Source organism: Bombyx mandarina, chromosome 05, assembly GCF_030267445.1.
Source record: "Bombyx mandarina strain Sakado chromosome 05, ASM3026744v2".
NCBI classification, from domain to species: Eukaryota; Metazoa; Arthropoda; class Insecta; order Lepidoptera; family Bombycidae; genus Bombyx; species Bombyx mandarina.
In genome coordinates this window covers 12,288,598-12,309,843 of record NC_143212.1, presented here as the reverse complement: position 1 = coordinate 12,309,843, position 21,246 = coordinate 12,288,598, and the positions used below count along the sequence as shown (strand labels likewise).

Here is a 21,246-nt window from a genome sequence, read left to right as displayed (position 1 = left end):
ATGTTATACATTAACGACAGCAACAAATTTTATTGTACGCATCCCTTTCTCCATGCCTCTGTACAATTGATTTGCAATTGGTTTTTGTCTCGTTCTTTTTGTTAAGTACGATACAGTACGAAATATTCAATTGTAAATGATTGCAGACCGTTCAGCGTCCAGAAGATCCCGCACAGCAACCTGATACTGTTGGTGGTGGACACGCTGTGCCCGTGCGGCGCCAAGCGGCTGGACGTACGCGCACGCGAGTCAGCCCCGCGCCCCACGTGCTCCTCCCCCCCGCCGCGCCCGCACCGCCGCCGACCTCACACTTGCGTCTCCTACCATCCTGAGGTCAGATTTTAGTGGACTTTTTTTTGTTGCTTTGATGGGTGGACGAGCTCACAGCACACCTGATGTTAAGTGGTTACTGGACCCCATAGATATCTACAACGTAAATGCCGCCATCCACTCTGAGATATAAGTTATAAGGTCTCAGTACAACGGCTGCCTCACCCTTCAAAGCCGAAACGCATTACTGCTTCACGGCAGAAATAGGCAGGGCAGTGGTACCTACCCGTGCGGACTCACAAGAGGTCCTAGCACCAGTATTGTGTGACGTATTGTGACGTAAGTAAGTAAGTGTAAGTGAGCAAATCGTGAGCATGACAAGCATGACCAAATTGCGATGAATATTTCTACTCTTACAGGAAATCGAAATCCAGTCGTGTGGCCGTGGTGAACGAACAACACCTCTATTTTCTTTGCTCACGGTGTTAATACTTCGAATGTGGCTCAGTACGTGACTACTATGTTGGTGATAAAAAAATATATATTTCGTTTCTACCACCCCAGAGCAGCATATCAGTCTTAGAACGCGACTATCAAGTGAAACTTCGTAAAGGTCATCATACTCCATGTTATGATGTAAATAACCTCAAAATTCTAATGTTTTGATCAAGAAGAATTTAATATGGATTTGGTCGTTGTTCAAGTGTTCGATTATTGTATTTTAATTAACAGCTCGTTCACGTAGCGAGCAGTTATGTGAGAAGCAAGTAATGACAGCGACGCGGAAACGTGACGTCATCTAATGTGGTGACGTCGCGTTTTAAGCCCGCAGTGTGTTTCGCGAGGTTAGAGTTTTGATCAATTTACCGACTGAAGTTTTGGTCCGACCAAATGAACTGTTAATCTTGTTTTGAGACAGGATTACCTATTCAATTTAGGATACGAGATAACTGATAATGGTTTTCCTTGTCTGTTAAGTTGTCAGTTTCACATTTGTAACTAATGCAGAGGCATAAGTAAATAGATAGGTAACGAATATCTTGTTAAATTCAAATCGCGTATTATTACAAACTTTGAAATCTTATAAAATTAAATTATAGCTAATATGTCAATAAGTATTGAAAAGATAATAATTACATGTAAAGTATTGTTTGAAATGTTTTAGAAAAATTTACCTATGTTGATACCATAGACTCCATTTATTTCATATCTGTCATTAAATTTAATCGCAAGGTAGTTGCATAGATATACGTATTGTAAATACTGTTTTGTTTGTAGGCAATTCATTTGCAGAGTTTATGTGTGATGTGTAACATTATAACGGTAAAATTTTATAATCTAGAGTGCGTTGCAGTGATCTTATTAATGATCTCGCTGAGGCTACCACTGTGACTGACACAAATTACCTACTTGTTGAATATGTGACAGTTGACGTAAACTTCCTAACCTATAATATTTTAACGCAAGCTTCAAATGCTACATGTTAACATTAATTTAAAAAATATGCTCCTACGATATTAGGATAATATATTTTAAATTAAATATTAATTTTATTTATTGTTAAATATTATATTGACGTGATAACGTCTTATAAATAGATGAACATCGGCTGCACGCACGAAAAAGTGTCACGTTCCCCCTGAGCTAGAACGCGCAAGCGAGAGCGCGGAACAAGCCATAGAGGCACGACCAGCCCAAGTGTTAATTTATCGAAAAAATTTGAATTTTCAATTAAGTCTTTTGTGTTATACAAAAAATTGATAATTCAGTGATAATACATAATTCAATTAAATCCATAAAAGTATGCAATTTTTCATCAATGTTTCTTTATGACGTTATCACGTCTGTAAACCAACTTTACGAACAACTAATATATTTTTTAAATATATGTCCGAATGATTCGTATCAGTCGCAAAGTGGCCTTGCGTTTTAGGACAATAAGCTTAATTCAAGAGAGGACAGTATATTTGAGTAGGATTGTCAGATTAAATAAGTGTTCATGGTCAAGCCTTGTACTTTTAGTAATGATGCGGAGACACTGCAGCGTTGACTCTCGGATTTTCATTCTAGTTGTTAGTAATTTTCTCGGCTAATCTTCGAATACCTTCGATAAATTAACAAAACTGTAAACAGTTTCATATTTTTAATGTAAATATTTTCATAACTTTAAATGGCCTACTTATAAACAAATTAATTAAGTGTGTTGCTAACAATAATTATTATTATTGTGTCGTTTAAATTCGACTTCTGCTCTCGTTAAAATGTCATCATATCGATGTGTCAATGTTTCAATAACATATCTTCGCTAAACTTGAATATCAATATTCGATTTTGAGAATATTTTCGGATAAATTCCCCTATGCTGATGATCCCCATGATAACGAAAACGTTTTGTCTATCCCTTGATCGTGACCCGTAGGGAAGCCCATCAGAACGAAGTGAATTTCCAAAGCAAAATATATTAAGATTGTCATGCATTACCATCATTGTTAGGTTAGTTTGAAGAGCTAAAGTTACGAAGCACCACGAAGGTTCGGCGTATGTAACGCATGAACTAGGCCTTATAGAAAGATCGCGCACAAGATTTTTACAAAGTTAAACACATGTTTTATTAGTGTTATTTAATCGTCTTTTTATATCAGATCTGTACTTTATTAAGCTATTTGCGTTTTTCTTCGCTAAGATGGGTCTCGGGGCGCGCTTACTTTATCCAAACGAAAATTATCCAATTAAATTGATTCTAAAGTGTTTTATCTTCCAACCATGGAACGTATTTACATCAAAATGTATAAAGATTCTTTTAAATGAGCATCCGAACTAATTTGTAGCTTTTTGGAGTGAGTTTTCGTTTTTTAATGACTATGTAAAATACAAGATTCATTGTTTGTAAATACAGAAGACTTAGCCAAAAATTTAAATAGCGAAAGAACCTTTCGATTTTAAATGATATCGTAATTGATTTAATGTAAACAAAACGGCTCTATTTCTACTTTTCTATACTACTTTTCAATTCACTGTGCCTGTAAAGGTGCAGATTTCGTGACATGGTAACACTAGGAAATTGTTTGAAACTTTGTAAACCCGCAATCCAATGTAAACGAACAAAGCTCGAAAGTCAATAATTGGATTCCAGCGGTAGTGCGCACGTGACTTCTACCTTCATATTGTTTTTTTTAATCCCATAAATGGGCTCACGATCTCACGGCCCACATGGTGTTAAGGGATCGCTGAATTCTGTCACCCAAAGGGCCATGCCTCGAACCGGAAGGCATGACCTCTTCATAACCGAAACAACAGTTAAGACCAACCCTCCCCTCGGACGCTTACAATGCTATTCTATTACTAGTAAACTATCAAAATCTCATATAAACCTGTATGAAATAAAAATTAAAAATAAGGTTTATTGGCTTCCCTGTTTACTATAGTATTTTGTTTACATTACGAGTAGAATAAACGTTGTCTTATACTTTTAAAGATAAATCATATCACGTTATAGGATGTGCTTAGAGCTGGCTATCGTCCGTTTTAATATTTAAACAATTTTAGTAAAAAGTACACAGAACAATAGTTAATTCTATGTATATCGAGTGCCAAATATCAGTATTAATTTGCTTTGAATGGTATTAAACATAGGATTTTGTATATTTTTACAGGACTGTAGCAAGCCATAGCTGTTCTATTTTGTTACGAAAACTAATTTGAAAGGTTAATATCAAACCGAACCAATATTGTGATTCGTAACAGATTCGATCAGTATTTTTTTCTAATTAATAAATTACAGTTATCTATATGAAGCTCGTGTACCGTGTAATTTGTTATTATATTTTTAGTTCAATTTTATTTTGTGAAAAGAAACGTCAGAACTCGCTATTTCCCATTGAATGGCTGCAGATAACTGTAGTAACTGTAATTATATCACATATCATATAAAAGCATACATTATCATAACCATATCAGTATGTTCAGAGATGCTCAGGTATACACAATGGAACGGGGACAAATTGTACATTTTGTATAAATAAAGTAAGGAGTCGATTTAATGACGTAGTTTGTTTATATTGTGAATGGCGTACGACTGGTTTATCGAGAGTGCTTCTTGCAAGCGTTGAGTCTTCCATAGCAGTCGGACGCGGGGTGTGTTTACTGTTACATCTAAGGATTATATTATAATTATAGCGTATACTTATCATAGCATAGCTGGAGCTCGCCTCTAGTGCGGGTTAAGTTCACTCGCTTTACTGTAAAATCGACTTAATGTCTCTCTAACAAGGCCCAATAACAAAAGGTTGTATTTATGAACCACACGGACAAGGGTAAGTCCATTTTACCGTAAAGAAGTGCCGTAACTCGTACCCGCCGGATTTAGTTTTACGTAACTATAGACACAAAACAAATACCTCGTTTAGTTACTCGAAAATAGATAGAATGGATTAGCATTTATTTCACATTTAGTTATTGAACATATCAATTCAAGCACCAAAGACTATAGTGGTAAGCGGTTTTTAAATTTTTTCTATTGTAATTTTTTCATGCAAAAGTAATAAATAATTTTAAGGTTTCTATCGTATTAACTGAGCATGCAAAGGATCGCACTGACAGGGTCCTCTTATAATCGGAGACTAAGTACATAATGAAGGTTAAAATGTTGGAGATGTATTCGTAGTTACTCATCCTGAAATTTCATTGTCCTATATAAATCTACTAAGAACTGTTGTAAAAATCTCACTGTCGATCCCTTGATGCTTTTTAGGAATGTAATATATTAAAAATTCTCAGTAAAATTTCTAAAATACTGCAGAACGTTTGGATGTTAAAGTTTAAAACTTTTATAATTTTTTTTTAAATTAGTTATTCAAAATTAAAATTATATTATAGTTGTATCGTTGAACGCGGCCTGTGACCAGTTCTCTAGTATATAATTCTAGTAAAATATTCTTTTTGTTACTTGCCAGTTCATGCTATAGATATACCTACAGTAATTAAAACAATAAAATTCTCTTATAACATTGTGAAAATTTGTTTTAATTATCGACATTCCAACAACTGCTTTTGACTACGAAAACCTCTCGGGCGCGCTCACAGTGCATGCGCGGTTCCTAAGGCGGCAGCGGGAGCGATATGCGGGCTTTGCATGTGGACACATCACACAATGCACCACGAATTCGTAGCGTTTAAATGTATTTATGATGCTGCAAACAACTAATATGATTTTGATATTTACCCTGAGATAGATACGAGTATATGGCTTACACGAAATGAAAACAAAGAAAACTTTCCGGTTTAGATTACTTAAATGAAATCGTAATTAATTAGGGTCTTACAACAAAATGTTTGCGCTTACAAAATAATGTTTTGGAATGGTGCTATTCAATATAGCTTTCTCCGATCTGGTCAAGCAATAACGGCAAATGTCTACTGTGGCAAGCTCCGAACAATGATAGCAAAACTTGTAGTGAAACACCCTCGACTCATGAATCGATATTCACCATGATTGCTCCATGATAACGCGAGACCTCATACAGCATGAGAAACCATTTTAACTCTACGGGAATTGCAATTAGAAACCATTAGTCACCCTCCGTATTCGCCAACCTTGCTCCAACGGACTACCTTTATTTTGGACAATTTTCTATGTGGTAAAAAGTTTTCTTCCCAGGAGGCAGTACAAAACGCTTTCACACAGTTTGTAGAATCTAGATCACCAGAGTTCTATAGCAGAGACATAAATGACATTCCTTTTAGATGGCAGCAATGTATGATAGATTAACAATGGTAGATATTTTGATAAAATAAATATGTTAAATGAAAAAAAAACTAATTTCAATTTTTCAGCACATATCGGCTATTTCATACTTTAACCCCTAATACATATTATGTTGAGAGGCTAAGACTGAAAACTGTTTTAGTGGTACTCCTGCTAATCGCATATAGCTCGCCAACACGCTCAAGCCCGTCGTACTAAACGCCCAGCCTAAAGCCTAGTTCAGACTAGACGAGTATTTTAGTAGAGTAGCGAGTAATTTAGTGGCTAAACTACTCGCTACTGCACAAAAACCGTTCGCACTACGGTCCAGTATAGTACACAAGTGAGTGGTGTTTTGCAAGATGAACAGGCTGCAACGCAATGGAGTGAATAAACTGATTAAGCTAATCGTAGTGGCTATTTTGGAAGAGGTGGATGAGGAAATTTCTGTGATTAAGAAAAATAAGTTATGGATACGAAAATGGATCGATAGAAGAGATAAACTAGGAGCTACTAATTGTCTTCTGAAGGAATTAGCATTGAAAGAGATCCCAAAGAATACTTCCGATAGTTTGAGAATGTCCGAAAGTTGTGTGAATTTTCTGTTAACGAAAATACACTCTCAAATTCAGCGTAAAGACACCCATATGAGAAGAGCAACTAATGAACTCGACTAATCAACAGGTTCGGACTAGTTTAGTCAGTGAACCAGTTAGCACGGACGCGTGGTGAGACTCGCCCGATAAAAATAGAACAAAATGGATTAACTTGACTAAATTATTTACTAACCTACTCGACTAAATTTTTGGTGTTCAGACACATTTAGCTACTAAATTACTCGGTACTCGACTAAAATACTCGTCTAGTCCGAACTAAGCTTAAGGAATTGTTTGAAATGATCCCGCCATCTCTATTCTACCATCACCTCGCCTGCCATCGGAGCATAGTTCATCCATATAACCGCGAAACCGCTGTGTTCATCCACAGTGCGTTTCCAGAGATCTTTTCTGACACGTACTACCCAGCTATGGAACGAACTTCCCTCCTAGGTGTTTCCTGAACATGACATGCACTGCTTCGGACGAGGTTTGTGACAGCACCTAACGTGCCCCTCGCATTACTGACGTCCACAAGCGACGGTAACCAGTCACCATCAAGTATCAAGGGCCGTATTATGCTTCTGTCTTCGAAAGCAATAAAAAAATGTATATGACACGTGTGATATGGTGGTTACGAATAAGGCTTCAACAAATAGACTGAAAGTTGAGTATTACTTTCATATAAATGTAAACGCCAAATAAAACGCTATTTTCGAAAACAATATTGGTATAATTTCGGTTCTTCTTAAAACTACATATAAAGACTGGCTGCGAACACGATGTCCCTCTTGAGCATTTTGATCGCGTCACTGAATTTATTCTCTAAGTCGGTGTTGCCAATGTTCTTGGCAGCCTGGCACAGCTGTCGCAACACCTCCTCCAAACGTCTCATACATCTTATTATTGAACCTGAAAAAATAGAAATAAAAATTAAAAAAATGAGTCTCAGTGGATAGAAATCTATTGATAAGTTGTTTGGGGAAATTCGATATTACAACTTGAATACCATCTAGAAGACTCCCAGACCATAAACCGAGGTCCCAATTTCATTAGAATTACACTTAACATTTGATATACATTGCTTGTAATTTTTGGTCATTGAAATCATCATCATCATCATCATCAACAGCCCACAGTCGTCCACTGCTGGACATAGGCTTCTCCCAATCTACACCACTGAGCCCGATCTGCGGCTCTCCTCATCCACTTCTTGCCGGCCACCGTGCGGAGGTCATCGCACCATCTAGCCAGGGGGCGTCCCACGTTACGTCTTCCGCTGCGCGGTCTCCACTCGAGAACCCGTCTGCTCCAGCGATCGTCAGTTCTACGGCATATATGGCCAGCCCACTGCCACTTCAGCTTGCTGACTCTTTGAGCTATGTCGATGACTTTAGTTTTCTGTCGAATAATCTCATTCCGGATTTTATCCTTCAGAGAAACTCCGAGCATGGCTTTTTCCATGGCTCGCTGAGCGACTTTGAGCTGACGGACCAAACGTACTGTGAGTGTCCACGTTTCGGCTCCGTAAGTCATTACCGGTAGGACGCACTGGTTAAAAACTTTCGTTTTCAGGCACTGTGGTATGTGCGATGAAAAGACTCCACGCAGTTTGCCGAACGCCGCCCAGCCCAGTTGGATCCTTCTCTTGACTTCCCTCTCCAAGCTATGTTTACCCATCTGCAGCGTCTGCCCGAGGTATAAATATTCATCAACAGCTTCAAGCGGGCAGCCCTTGAAATCAACGTACCTTCAAAAACATCAGTCATCTTGCATATCTGCAAGAACGAAGCTCCTTTGGCCCATGACAGGACCACGTCCATGAGTGTACATTTAAATTTACTAACGTAAGTATCTTCATCCAAATCCATTTTAGAATCGATCGATACCTTTGCTATTCGTCGGGCATATTCCTGCAAAAAAATATATATTACAAATAAATATTCCACGCTACTTTTTTTCATTTTACTCAATCGAATACGTCAATCGATTTCAAGGAATATTTTCCAAATTGTTCCCATAAGTTATTTTTTTAAATCGAAGTTTACTAGAAATTATTTTCTGTTTATTGTACTGTGACGTCACAAAGATTCCTACAGAAACGCAATGAAACTGTTATTGTTAAATTTAAAACATTCAATACAGAAACAACGTGCCATTCCCGATCCTGCGGACAGAATGGAAAGCAGTCGACGTCGCCCAAAACACGTCATCTCGGATCCTCCCGATCCACTAACGGTGCTTCTAGGTACTTCAAGCACCGGTCTCCGTTCTCGTCGAACCCGTCGCTTGCGACGAAGGGCTCGACAAGTAAATTATCTCTCAGACACAGCCCACTGAGTTTTTCGCCGGATCTTCTTAGTGGGTCGCGTTTCCGATCCGGTCGTAGATTCTGCGAAGCACGGCTCTTGCTAGGGTTCGTGTTAGCAACGTCATCAGGTTTGAGCCCCGTGAGCTCACCTACTAGCCACGGTTACGCTGAAATAGCCTCTCAAGGATATCAGCTTAGGTAGGAAAAAAAAAAAAAAAAACAGAAACATGATTTTTAATTCAATATTATCGACTACTACACACATGTATAATATACATATTATTATACCGAGAGGTGAAAGGCTATTTAAGGGACATTTTTGCAACTTTACAAGAGAGCTATTTAAAGGTTAAAATTTGAAAAAACATCAAAACAAAAAAAACTTTTTTAGTTATTTCAATGCGGTAAACATAAATGAAGTTCAATTAAAAACATTGAATTGTTCTAATATCAATTTTTTTTTTATTGTTAATATGGGTGGATGAGCTTACTTACAGCCCACCTGGTATTAAGTAGTTACTAGAGCCCATAGACATCAACAACGTAAATGCGCCACCCACAATGAGATATAAGTTCTAAGGTCTAAGCATAGTTACAACGGCTGCTTCGCCCTTCAAACCGAAACGCATTACTGCTTCACGGCGGAAATAGGCAGGGTGGTGGTACCTACCCGTGCGGACTCACAATACCAGTAAAAAAAGGTTATTTAATTACAAAGAAATTTTTTTTATTGCCCTTGTAGGCAAACGAGCATACGGCCTACCTGACGGTGAGTGGTTACCGTCGCCCATGGACTTCAGCGGCAGAGCCGAGCCGCTGCCTACCGCTTAATACTCTCCACAAGCCTCTTTTAAAGAAGGACATGTCATAGCGCTCGCGAAACACCGTGGAGGAGAGCTCATTCCATAACCGGATGGTACGCGGCAGAAAGTACGTATTAAGCGGAATGTCGCTTTAACCAAATAGCCTCGCACTCCTCGATATAGTTGTGTATACCGTGCTGCAGGGCGCACCTGTAGTTGCCTGAGCACGCCGCGCAGCTCCTCGCCGGAGACGCTGGCCTGCGTGGAGTTCTCGTCGCAGACGAAGCAGCTGATAAGCGCCGCGCTCTGCTCCGGAGTCAGCGCGTTGAACACACCGTTGAATATCAGCTCCGTTAGCAGCAATTCGTCCGCACTGTACAAGACAACATACGATCGAATATGATTAATTCACCCCCCCCCCCCCCCCCCCCCGATGAAAAGTTCGCTCTTAGTCCCTGTCACGCAGTACCCGATTCTCTTCCGGTGACTGCAAATGTGCGCATGCCGGTACCTTTCTTTATTACCCGGTAACCTAGAAACTGCATGTTTATATATTTATGTTTATGGAAGTTTGACCAAGAATTGGTTAATTTTTTGTAATAAGAGTGATAGTGATTTAAACGGAGAAGATATTATAAGAAATGTAGAACTAGAAGGAACAGCTATTACTAATGAACTACTTCCAGTAAAATCCAGACAATTATACGAGAAGCGATACCGTCAATTCAAAAATACTGCTAAATCTATCTTTAATATTAAAGTGGTAATATTTGTGCCAAATATAGTCTAATAATTATTTATAAAAGATTTATAAAAGAAGAATTTATATAAAAGAGTACATATAAAAACTTCTCATCCCAGTTGAAAAAAAAATTGTATAAGCACCTAGGGAGAAAAGTAGGACACATTCACGCTCGCGAATTGTTGTTGGGATGTTCTACTTTTGTCCCTCGATGCGTAATATACTATTATTGCATAGCAGTGATGGGCGTAACTAGTTACTTTTGCAATCTAATCAGTAATTAAACTACAAAATAATTTAATTACAATGTAATCTTTTTACGATGGAAATTGCGCGGACGGATGAATTTGAAATTTTGCACACTTATAGAGAATATAGAGAAGGAGTGCAGAATGTTAATATGCTTTTTAAATTATGCCTCAAAAATTCATAAATCAATAAAACAAACATTACACACACTACCGTGTATTTGCCACAACACGTCCTATAACATATATAATGTTATTTGTTTATTGTTAAACTTTTGTTATTGTTTAAAGTCTGTGGTCACATTGAGAATAATTTTTTTTTTCATTGCCCTTCTAGGCAGACGAACATACAGCCCACCTAATGTTGAGTGGTTACCGTCGCCCATGAACTTCAGCAATGCCAGGAGCAGAGCCAAGCCGCTGCCTACCGATTAATATTGTTTTTCTCTAATTTTACTTGTCTATAGTATACTTGGCGAAATCTGTGATTATATAAATTACTAGCTGTACCCGTCCGCTTCGCTGGGCATTTAAAATTAACATTATTATTTCTCACCCCCACAGATTCTCATCATTAACAGCCCGCAACTGGTGTAGGGAGTCCAACACTCATATAAATATTAGTCTATCCATTAAGTACGTCTATTTTCTACATGGATACCAAGTTTCAAGTCAGTCGAATGCATGGTTCAGTAATTATAACGGAACATCCGTAAAAATCACTGTAGAATTATATATTAGTATAGATTTGACCATAGAACCATAATAATGTTCAAACTTATAATTTCAGTTAATTATAGTCGAATATTTTAAATATGAATTCAATGTGTAAATGGGCGTCCACAATAACTTTCCCAAGAAGGTAAATAAGAGACAGTCGCATCACCTGCTGAGCTCGCAGGCGATGCGTCCCTTCATCTCGATGACGTCGGCGGCGGTGCAGTAGCCGAGCCGCCTCAGCACCCGTTTCCTCTTCTTCAGCTCGTCCATCTGCAGTATGCTCTTCGCCTTCTTCAGTTCCGCTTTAGCGTTCTGTAGCTCTTCATACAGCTCTTGTTTCTTGTCGTAGGCAGCTGTCAGGGCGCTTCTGTTTTTGTCTGTGTGGATCGGATGTGAGTATAGTCTGGAAAAGTTTACATTTAAGTTTTTTTTTTGTTGCTTAGATGGGTGGACAAGCTCACAGCCCACCTGGTGTAAGTGGTTACTGGAACCCATAGACATCTACAATGTAAATGCGCCACCCAACTTGAGATATAAGTTCTAAGGTCTCAGTATAGTTACAACGGCTGCCCCACCCTTCAAACCGAAACGCATTACTACTTCACGGCAGAAATAGGTAGGGTGGTGGTACCTTCCCCTGCGGACTCACAAGAGGTCCTACCACCAGTAAGTATCAATAAGCACCCGATAGTTTATTCGGTCGAAGAACTTGTGGTCTTTGTATCCTCCTCCTTGCGTCGATAATCCTCAGTGCTGAGGGTCGTGGCATCCTCTAATCACTTTCTCCTGCATCATCTTGCGTCATTCCTGCCTGTCCTCGGCTTTGTGTGTGGTCTTTGTATAATGTGCATTAAATACCATAGACATCACGAGTTGAATGACGTCACTCTTGAGACATGAAGTTGTGTCAGTTTTCTTCTAAATACAAGTACACACAATCTAAGCTGATTTAGAAAATCTTACCTTTCTTCCAATAACTTGATTCTATCGACGCACTGTTTAAACACTGAGTCATTAATTTTCATATCATTGATGGGATTCAACAGCGGGGGACCATCGGGGAACCTCTTTTTCACCTCGCCTATAGTCTTCAATACAGATTTCCGATTGTCGGAAGGCCTTAAATCCTTAGGATAGTACACCCGAAGAGAACTGATCTGGTATATTAGTGTGTGTACGACTGGAACCACTTGTACGTCGCCAGACTGAAATAATCATTTTGACATTTCATATTGTGGTGTTTTTTATTAGGACATAAATTCAAATATTGTTACACAGCCGACCAATGTTAAAGTGGTATTACCCTTGAGACTTAAGGGTCCACCCTACAGACTCCAGACTGGATTCCCTTGTAATAATGACCTTCCTGCACTCCAAGCCGGAATGCATATAGGTAACAGACAGTCAAGACAGGGGACGAACGGTTTAAATTAAATTCCAAATATCTTTAATGACGATGGCTTTTTTGCACGATTCAATTCTATATCAACGCAAATAAAAGCTTATATTCTGCTCCAAATGAATATACGTACGTCTACTTGCGAAAATACATGAATTATTCGAAATATGATAAGAAAATTTAACTCTATATAGACACTAGCTCTGTATAATATGGATAACACAGAATATATTTTCAATAGTTTCTACAATATTCCCGAACAAACAAACAGACACAGATACAAAAACATTAAAAAATCGCTTGTTATGTTTTCTTTATTATTTTTACTTCAAAATACTACATTCTATCTATTAATTTTATGAGACTGTTCGTAACAATGCTTCGTCCAGTTGTATTTATTGACTTTTGAAGGTAATAATAAAATTAAAGTACCTATGTAGTTAATATGGACTTTTTGGCGGGAACGCGAGGGTGAAGTTGTGTGATTTGTTTTATTTTGTCTAGTTAGTGTTTCTTCGGGTTTAAATGTGTAATAACGGTGGTTTAACTGTTTAATATCTGTGAAATTGCACAAAAGTGGGAAAATTAAACAAAGCCGCTGGACGTAACTTGTCGGGATCCTCCAAAAAGTCCACTGAAAAAATCTCAGTAAATGCCCACCATTTTACTGAAATTATATTTCATCCCAATCATCTCATCTCATTTCGTTTCACACCATATTATTATTTTTTACAAAAATAAAAATATAAATTAAAATAAGACATGACTTAAAGGTCTTAGTTACCAGGTCATAAAATCCCTTAAAAAAATGTGATTATTGTTTACCTCGCCGGGCGGACACGGCACGTTGGTCTCGCCGTCGCCGCCGGCCGCCGTCTTCACGTGCAGTAGGATGTCGACAATAATGGCGGGCTCGGCCGTCAAAGGATTCTCTTCTTGTCCCTTCTTGCCTTTGTTCGATTTATGTCTGAAGTTCACTATGATGCCCCAGTCGTATTCGTATTTCTCTGTTTTCACCTATACAGTTTGGAATTATTTTTATGTTAAACTTATTTATTTACAGGTTCAGAAATAAAAAAAATTTAAGTAACCATTGTACAGCTTTTTTTAATTGCACAGTGAGACAATAGTAATGTTTTTTACACAAGCACACCTTGACAAGTCTTCCCGGTTGCAAAAAAGGCTTCAAGTACTCCGGCTTAGTGATGAACGACCGAAACTGGTCCCCGAGCAGATCAAGCTGAGTTCTGATGGTGGAGTATGAAGCTACGGAGTTCTCCTCGTTAACGGACAGGGCGTCGTATTGTTTCTGTTTTGCTTTGACCTCTGTAAAACAAAAATATGTAGCACCACTATAATGTCTTTGGTTATTCTGAACACCAGTTCGAAACAATATGATAGATCAATGAACACACACTCCTGTCACAATTTTATATTAGTATTTTAACTTTGTTATTGTGTTAGGACTCACTGTCTATCAGATCCGGTATGGCTGCTTGATTCTGAAACTGGAAGAAACTTCTTTCCAGCATATATTCCGGATTAATTTCCTCTACACGCAGTAGATTAAGAACCTGTAAACATTCAAGGGGTTAATTCTAATTTATTTTATATGCCCTAAAGTAAATTAACATATTGTATGATTTGTGTAAAAATCTCAACTTAGATTGCTAATTCTACTGTATTTAATTGGCAATTTAAGTTTCTAATTTCAAACTCATTGCAATTCATTTCTTCAAAAATATAATCTAGACTAGATGACATAGTTATAAAAAAAATTCAGAACATCTTCTAGACGATTTTTTTAGTAAGTAAGTAAAACTAGTTTTTTTTTTTAAATAAATATAACAAACCTTACCATATTATAAGTGAGATGGAATGCAGAATTAATAGGGTCAGCTTTCCCTTGCACCATGCCTTTGACAACAGTGGGCGTAACCTTCTCGTCGATCATCAATATAACGATACCCTTGTCGTCGAGACCTCTCCGACCAGCGCGACCAGACATCTGAATATATTCACCTGACGATATCTAAAACAATTATAAGAAAAACCATTGGTTAGATTTTCATGGAAGCATTTGAATACACAATACATGATTACCAATAGGTGAAGCTATACGTCAGCTGCCACACTTTGCTAATACAAACGGAGATCTTTGCAAACTTTCAAATATTCAATTAAATGCAACTTTATACGTATGAAGTAATTTGGCGTCAAAATAATCGAATGAAAACATCTTCCACATTTCATATCATGACATACATGACCTGTGTGTTCTGCTTGACATAAAGGAATTGAGTTCAAAATATATTATATTTAAATAATAAATTAATAAATCAAATAATAAAGTTATTATAATAAAATTTCACAATAAACTTGTTACTTTATTTTGATTTCACGTGAATTATAGAAACATGTACATACATATGTATCACTCATCTTCATCATCTAATCTCCAAATCCAAATCATCACCATCTAAAAAGGCTTTTTTTATACTACAAATTAAAGATTTATTAGATATATATACATACACATATACATAATAATAATCATAAATATACATGATTATTGAAAATAAAATTTAAAACAATATATACTCACAAATCTAACTTCCTTCCCGTCAAACTTTTGACAGTTGGTAAACACTACCGTTCTCGCAGGCATGTTCAATCCCATAGCAAATGTTTCAGTAGCAAATAAAGCCTGTTAAAACAAAATCATCCTGTATTGTGTTCTTTCCCATAGATATAAAAGTTACCAGTACAAATAAAAATAAAAGGTTTGAAACATACATGAACAAAAATTTCAATCTCAGTTGCTTTGCACAATAGAAATGCTTATATTAAATTAAATAAGAAATAAAAAAGAGGTGTTACGTTTTTATTGATTTACCTTGATGAGTCCTAAGCCGAATAATATTTCAATAGTTTCCTTCAGTATAGGCAGTAGACCTCCATGATGTATGCCAATGCCGCGCCTCAACAAAGGTATAACGTTCTCTACTTGTGGTAATTTCCGATCCTCTTCACTCAAAACATCCATTGCGTTGCTAAACACTTCGTCCACTAGTTTTTTTTCTTCAACTATTCACAACATCAGATAATTTTTTTAATCACTTCATAAAATGAAAAGTTCTCGTGGTCACTAGTGGTACACATATAAGGCATGTCAATGAATTATCCAAAAATTTCTTCTTCCAATTATTAATATATTAATGGCATATATATTTGGGTTATAACGTGGTTGAAATACGTACTTAACAATTGTTCACGATTGACTTCCACGGTGAAGGAATAACATCGTGTAATAAAAATCAAACCCGCAAAAATTATAATTTGCATAATTACTGGTGGTAGGACCTCTTGTGAGTCCGCACGGGTAGGTACCACCGCTCCGCCTATTTCTGCCGTGAAGCAGTAATGCGTTTCGGTTTGAAGGGTGGGGCAGCTGTTGTAACTATACTGAGACCTTAGAACTTATATCTCAAGGTGGGTGGCGCATTTACGTTGTAAATGTCTATGGGCTCCAGTAACCACTTAATATCAGGTGGGCTGTGAGCTCGTCCACCCATTTAAGCAATAAAAAAAAATAAAAAAAATCAAGGGAATGTCAACCTGCTTTAAAAATTATAGACCTTGGAAATCAAGCCAGAGCTAAAGACATAAATTAAAAAATACCTGTTGTTCAAATTATTCTAAACAGAAGTAAATTCTATTAATTAATGCTAGAATATGACACAGGCATAAAAATTTATACAATTGGTAAAAGTCTATATAACTTATAATATTATTATTGTAAGACTTATACTTAGAAACATAGATGCATTTATTGTATACTACTCACTTGTGTTGAAGTCCAGCTTCGCCATCTGTAGGGCATACAGTTCGCAATCCTTTTTACTGAAGCTGAATATGATCACAGGAGCGAAGTTCCTTTCCATAATCATTTTGACAATGTTAAAAATATTCGTCTGATTTTTATCCCGGGGTCCGCCGCGTCTACCACGTTGGTCGCCTTTCGCTGCTTCCCCTGCATTGTTCAGCACTGTCATTGCTGTGTTGAAGTTATCTTCCTTGAATATACCCTGTGTAAAAGAAAACTTCAAGAAAAAAGCCTTATCTTCCTTATTTTAAGAACTATAATTGAGCTTTAGAAAGCGTGTACACAAGCTGGGTTTCATTGGATCAGTTCCACTGATTCAGTGAGGAAGCAGGAGGGCAAACTGCATCTGCATATACTGTATACTGTAATATTAAAGCTTAAACAATAGAAAAACGGACATTCTCTGCTGTAAGATGGTAAAAAAATTAGTGTTAAGAAATTACCAAATTAGTCTACGGGATTTCGATAAGAAATTTCGTACTTGGTATTTAATAATAATACCTGGATCTAATATGACTATGTATGCTCACAGCAGATCCAGGTTTATTTTATTTCCTTTACAGACATAAGAGCATACAGGCCACCTGATGATAAGTACTCAGGTAAGGTAAGTAAGTGCCAAGCATACTCACCGCACCTCAGCACCTCAGCAATGTCAAAAAGCACAGCCAAGCCACTGCTTATTGACACTTCACATGGTTCTCTAATGACCATCCATCCAAGTACTGACCACACCCAACATTGCTTGACTTTGACAAATACAAAAATTTTAAAAGAAATTTTAAATATAATAAATCTACCTTTTCATCAACAACCAAATGTATTCCATCACCACCGGCTGGGAAAATGTAGTGTTGCAGTGGAGTGGGTCTGTATTCTGTATAAATGACGTGACAAGGCTGGGAATGCAAGCGACAGACCCACTCGGCAAACTGACGTGCATTAGGTATAGTTGCAGACAAAAATACATAATGCACATTGTCCGGCAGAAGGATGAGTGTTTCTAGAAACAAGTGACAGTTTTGTAGTCTTAGGTACCTATTATATTATATTATTAGAAAGAAATAATGCATTCTTTGTGTTTTTTAACCCTTACCTCCCTATACAACCGTTTTTAATTATTTCATTTATTACAAAATTGTTAAGACCCCTGCTGTATCAAGTAATATAAATAGTATACCAAGATTCAAAGGATAGCAGGCACCAATATTCTTTAGAAAAACAATCCTGTGTTGAAGAGTGATTTCCACAACAAAGGAAAAACATCCAGTTTGAAGGTGGGGAAATTTCATACAGGAATGCACAGCTGCATTGCTGCACAATTATAGAAGGTGGTGGTACCTGTCAAGGCTTACAATAGCCCTACTACAAGTAATTACATAAATATATCCTTCAATATGAAAGTAATTCATGAACACATGTTAAATCTGTATTTCCTTAAAAATTTGCAACTAGCAATACCTGGGAATCGGACATCAGCATAGTCACATAGTTTCATACTAGTGCACTGAGCACCTTATTCTATAAGGGCACAAGACCTAAATTTAAAAAGTATAAAAATTTATTGCATACATTTCTGTTATTTAATTTCTGATCTGAAGGTGTTAAGGACCATGGTTCAATTCTTGTTAAGCTAAAGGCCATTTTCTTTGCAGGTATTAAAGACACAGTCAGAGCTATCATTATTTGGGTGTTAATGAACATGATTGACTAAATATAAATATAATTAGAAAAAATAAATACCTTCCCAAACGACACCTCTCTCCTTATCTCTCATGTAATGAATCTCATCAAACACAACCCAACCAACTTCTCTCATAATTTCTGAACCTCTATACAACATGTTCCTGAGAATCTAAAATATGTAAAAACTTTAATTGAAAATGATAACTTGGTTTTAAGACATCTTTTGCCTATACCAAATGATCAAACTTCAAGCATATTTTTTAATTTATCTTTTCAAATGTATATAAAGTATGGAGAGAAGCATGTTAAATGCTAAAAGAAAGGATAAAATAAAATATCCGTATGAAAACAAAAACAACGGATGTATTACACAATTAAAAATTTAAAGTTGGAATAGATAGGTCATTTAATAAGAAGCAAAATAGAAAAATGGGCTAAATTAGTAACTGAGTGGTACCCTCGAGAGGGGAAAAGATTAAAAGGATGACCGCCCCAAAGGTGGATAGACACCATAAAGGACATTGCTGGCTCTATGTGGAAGAGGAAATACACAGCCAGGATTTATGGCAGGATTTGGGGAGGCCTATGCGAAAGCAAAACAATCTTAGCCAATGTCAAATGCAAAGACAAAAAAAAAGAAAAATTAAACGAATAGCATGTACCTAACTATGAATTAAGGTTGTTAATAAAGGCTTCTTTAACTTTATCTTTATCTCTTGAAAACATGCATTTGACAGCTGGAAGTTTTGCCTCAAGTCTATTATTTCAAACAGATTTTTTGTAAATTTGGTAATGCTAAAACATTCTTAGTGAAAAAGGTTACTTTAAGTGTTCTGAGAAATAAGCTAAAACAGTTCAAATGAATGACAATATACAAGATAAACAATTTCTTACCTCAGTTGTCATGATAAGACATGAAGCAGAGGGATTGATAGTTACATCACCAGTTATTAAACCAACATCATGAAACTCCTCTGAGAACTCCCTATATTTTTGATTCGAAAGAGCTTTAATAGGGGTTGTGTATATTACTCTCTGCTTGTTTTTTAGTGATAGTGCTATTGCATACCTGTAAAATTGTTTTTTTTATAATTTTTTGGCTTTGTTACCTCACTACGTTAAATTTTATTATGAAAAATACTTACTCGGCTACCACTGTTTTGCCAGCAGACGTGTGAGCTGACACAAGTACAGATTGTAAATTATCTATACACAATATTGCTTCTTTTTGAAACGGATCCAATATGAAACTGTACTGCTTTACAGGTTCAGTTGTCAGTGGTAAAAGAGGAGCATATTCCTGATTAGGTGGTATTGCCACTTCATGTGTACAGCCCTCGTGAGTTTCTAGCGTGTGTATCACTATACGAGATTGGAGCAGATCAACACTGTAGCAATGAGATAGGATGGATTAATATTATACATAAATTGACTGGATAAAATTATTTTTAAAAGAAAATAAGTGACTTTTCTTCGGACTTACTTTATGTCGGTAATCAATTCAGAGTCTTCCTCTTCTTCGCGAGGCTTTTTTGATACAGACGTATCAGCGTACTGGATGTCATCATGTGCACGCTTATTTCCAGCAGCAGTCAACTCTTCCAATTTTCTATTAAATTGTGTGAGTGCATTGTTATAATTATAGAAATTTTATAATTAAAAACATCCTAATACTGAAATAATACAGGTTATGTACACTCACGGTTTTTCAACATTTTTAACATTTGGCAGCTGAATCGCAGCTTCAGTTATTGGTGTTTCATCAAAACAGTCAAACAAACTATTTATGTCAGACATTTTAAACAGGTAACTTTGCAGATTTTCAATATTGATTTAGTACATTCCATTTATCAATTTATCAGTTTAGATTTTAGAGTACATTTCTGAATTCTGACTCTCTTTCAGATTTTGTTGTTTTATTTTCACTGAATAGATTCGTCCATTTATAGGCAAAGGAAAAAGATGTCTTAAAGCCAAAGTTTAAAAAAAAGAAATAATGGAATTGTGTTTGTGTGGAATTGTTTTTCAAGATATTTTTACTGCTACTGCAGTGCTGCACTCTTAATAAACTCCGTACATTTCATCGAGAAATTATTTCTATTAATCCGATCTACCTTCAGTGGATTCAATTTAATTTCTATCAAATTTTAGATAAATCCAATTAGGTACCTAATTCAATTGTACAAATTACTTTTCGTAGAAAGAACTAAGTAAATGACTTTAAAGACTAGAAACAGGGCCACTGAATAAACTTTAAAAGTACATTTTTCGATACAAATTTACAGTGCTGCCATATTAATGATTTTACCACTACTAGTAGGGATTTGAAAAGCCTAGTTGATAAAAACTTTTGAGAGGTAATTAATGGTTTTTTTCTGTATTCAAAAATTTTCTTACTTTATTTTCCTTTTTCGGAATAAAAGTTATTAGTCCTAAAGTATGAGTTAAGCGGGCAATAAGTCTCTTTTTAGGACAACGTTAAACGTTTGAAACACTAAGCCCTTGAGATTTCAACCTTTTAGCACCAATCACGTTGTGATGTTAATAGAGACAAGAAACCATTTCATACCGGATGAATTGCCTGTCTCTGTCCAACAATAAATTAATAAGTTTTAACTGTTTTACTAATGTTTTTATTTTTTAAATAATAATTTTAAATACTTAATAAGTCAGACTACAGAATAAGAAAGACAGTTAATAAGTCACTTAACATGCTAGCTCTGTCTATTATTTTGATTTTCTGAAATTTTCACATAATATTTTATTCGACCTTCGAAACCATTAATTAAAGACATACGGGACCATAAGAAATGTTTTGGTAACACTGTAAATGAGTCAACGG

At 36.5% G+C, this 21,246-nt stretch overlaps 2 protein-coding genes across 3 annotated transcripts in view; one reads left to right on the top strand and one right to left on the bottom strand.

The window, feature by feature from the left end:
* The window catches only part of stol (voltage-dependent calcium channel subunit stolid), a 78,613-nt gene extending 73,328 nt beyond the window's left edge, over positions 1–5,285 (top strand). For both annotated transcript variants that reach the window (XM_089727816.1, XM_089727817.1), the window contains 2 exons: positions 147–333; positions 690–5,285. In XM_089727816.1, coding sequence (XP_089583942.1) covers positions 147–333; positions 690–785 — 283 coding nt within the window. In that variant the 3' untranslated portion in view covers positions 786–5,285. The remainder of the gene's footprint in view (positions 1–146; positions 334–689) is intronic.
* A 2,036-nt stretch (positions 5,286–7,321) lies between these two features.
* Positions 7,322–20,690, bottom strand: Mtr4 (exosome RNA helicase Mtr4). The gene is made up of 18 exons (XM_089727813.1): positions 20,107–20,690; positions 19,888–20,013; positions 19,550–19,792; positions 19,299–19,473; positions 18,462–18,573; positions 17,519–17,721; positions 16,680–16,920; positions 15,729–15,919; positions 15,438–15,539; positions 14,691–14,864; positions 14,304–14,406; positions 13,986–14,158; positions 13,658–13,849; positions 12,397–12,638; positions 11,600–11,836; positions 9,934–10,096; positions 8,360–8,522; positions 7,322–7,521 (listed from the first exon to the last, which is right to left on the bottom strand). Exons 1-18 carry the CDS (start codon positions 20,199–20,201, stop codon positions 7,364–7,366), a joined length of 3,093 nt encoding a protein of 1,030 aa, XP_089583939.1. The 5' UTR covers positions 20,202–20,690; the 3' UTR covers positions 7,322–7,363.
* Between the last annotated feature and the right edge of the window lie 556 nt (positions 20,691–21,246).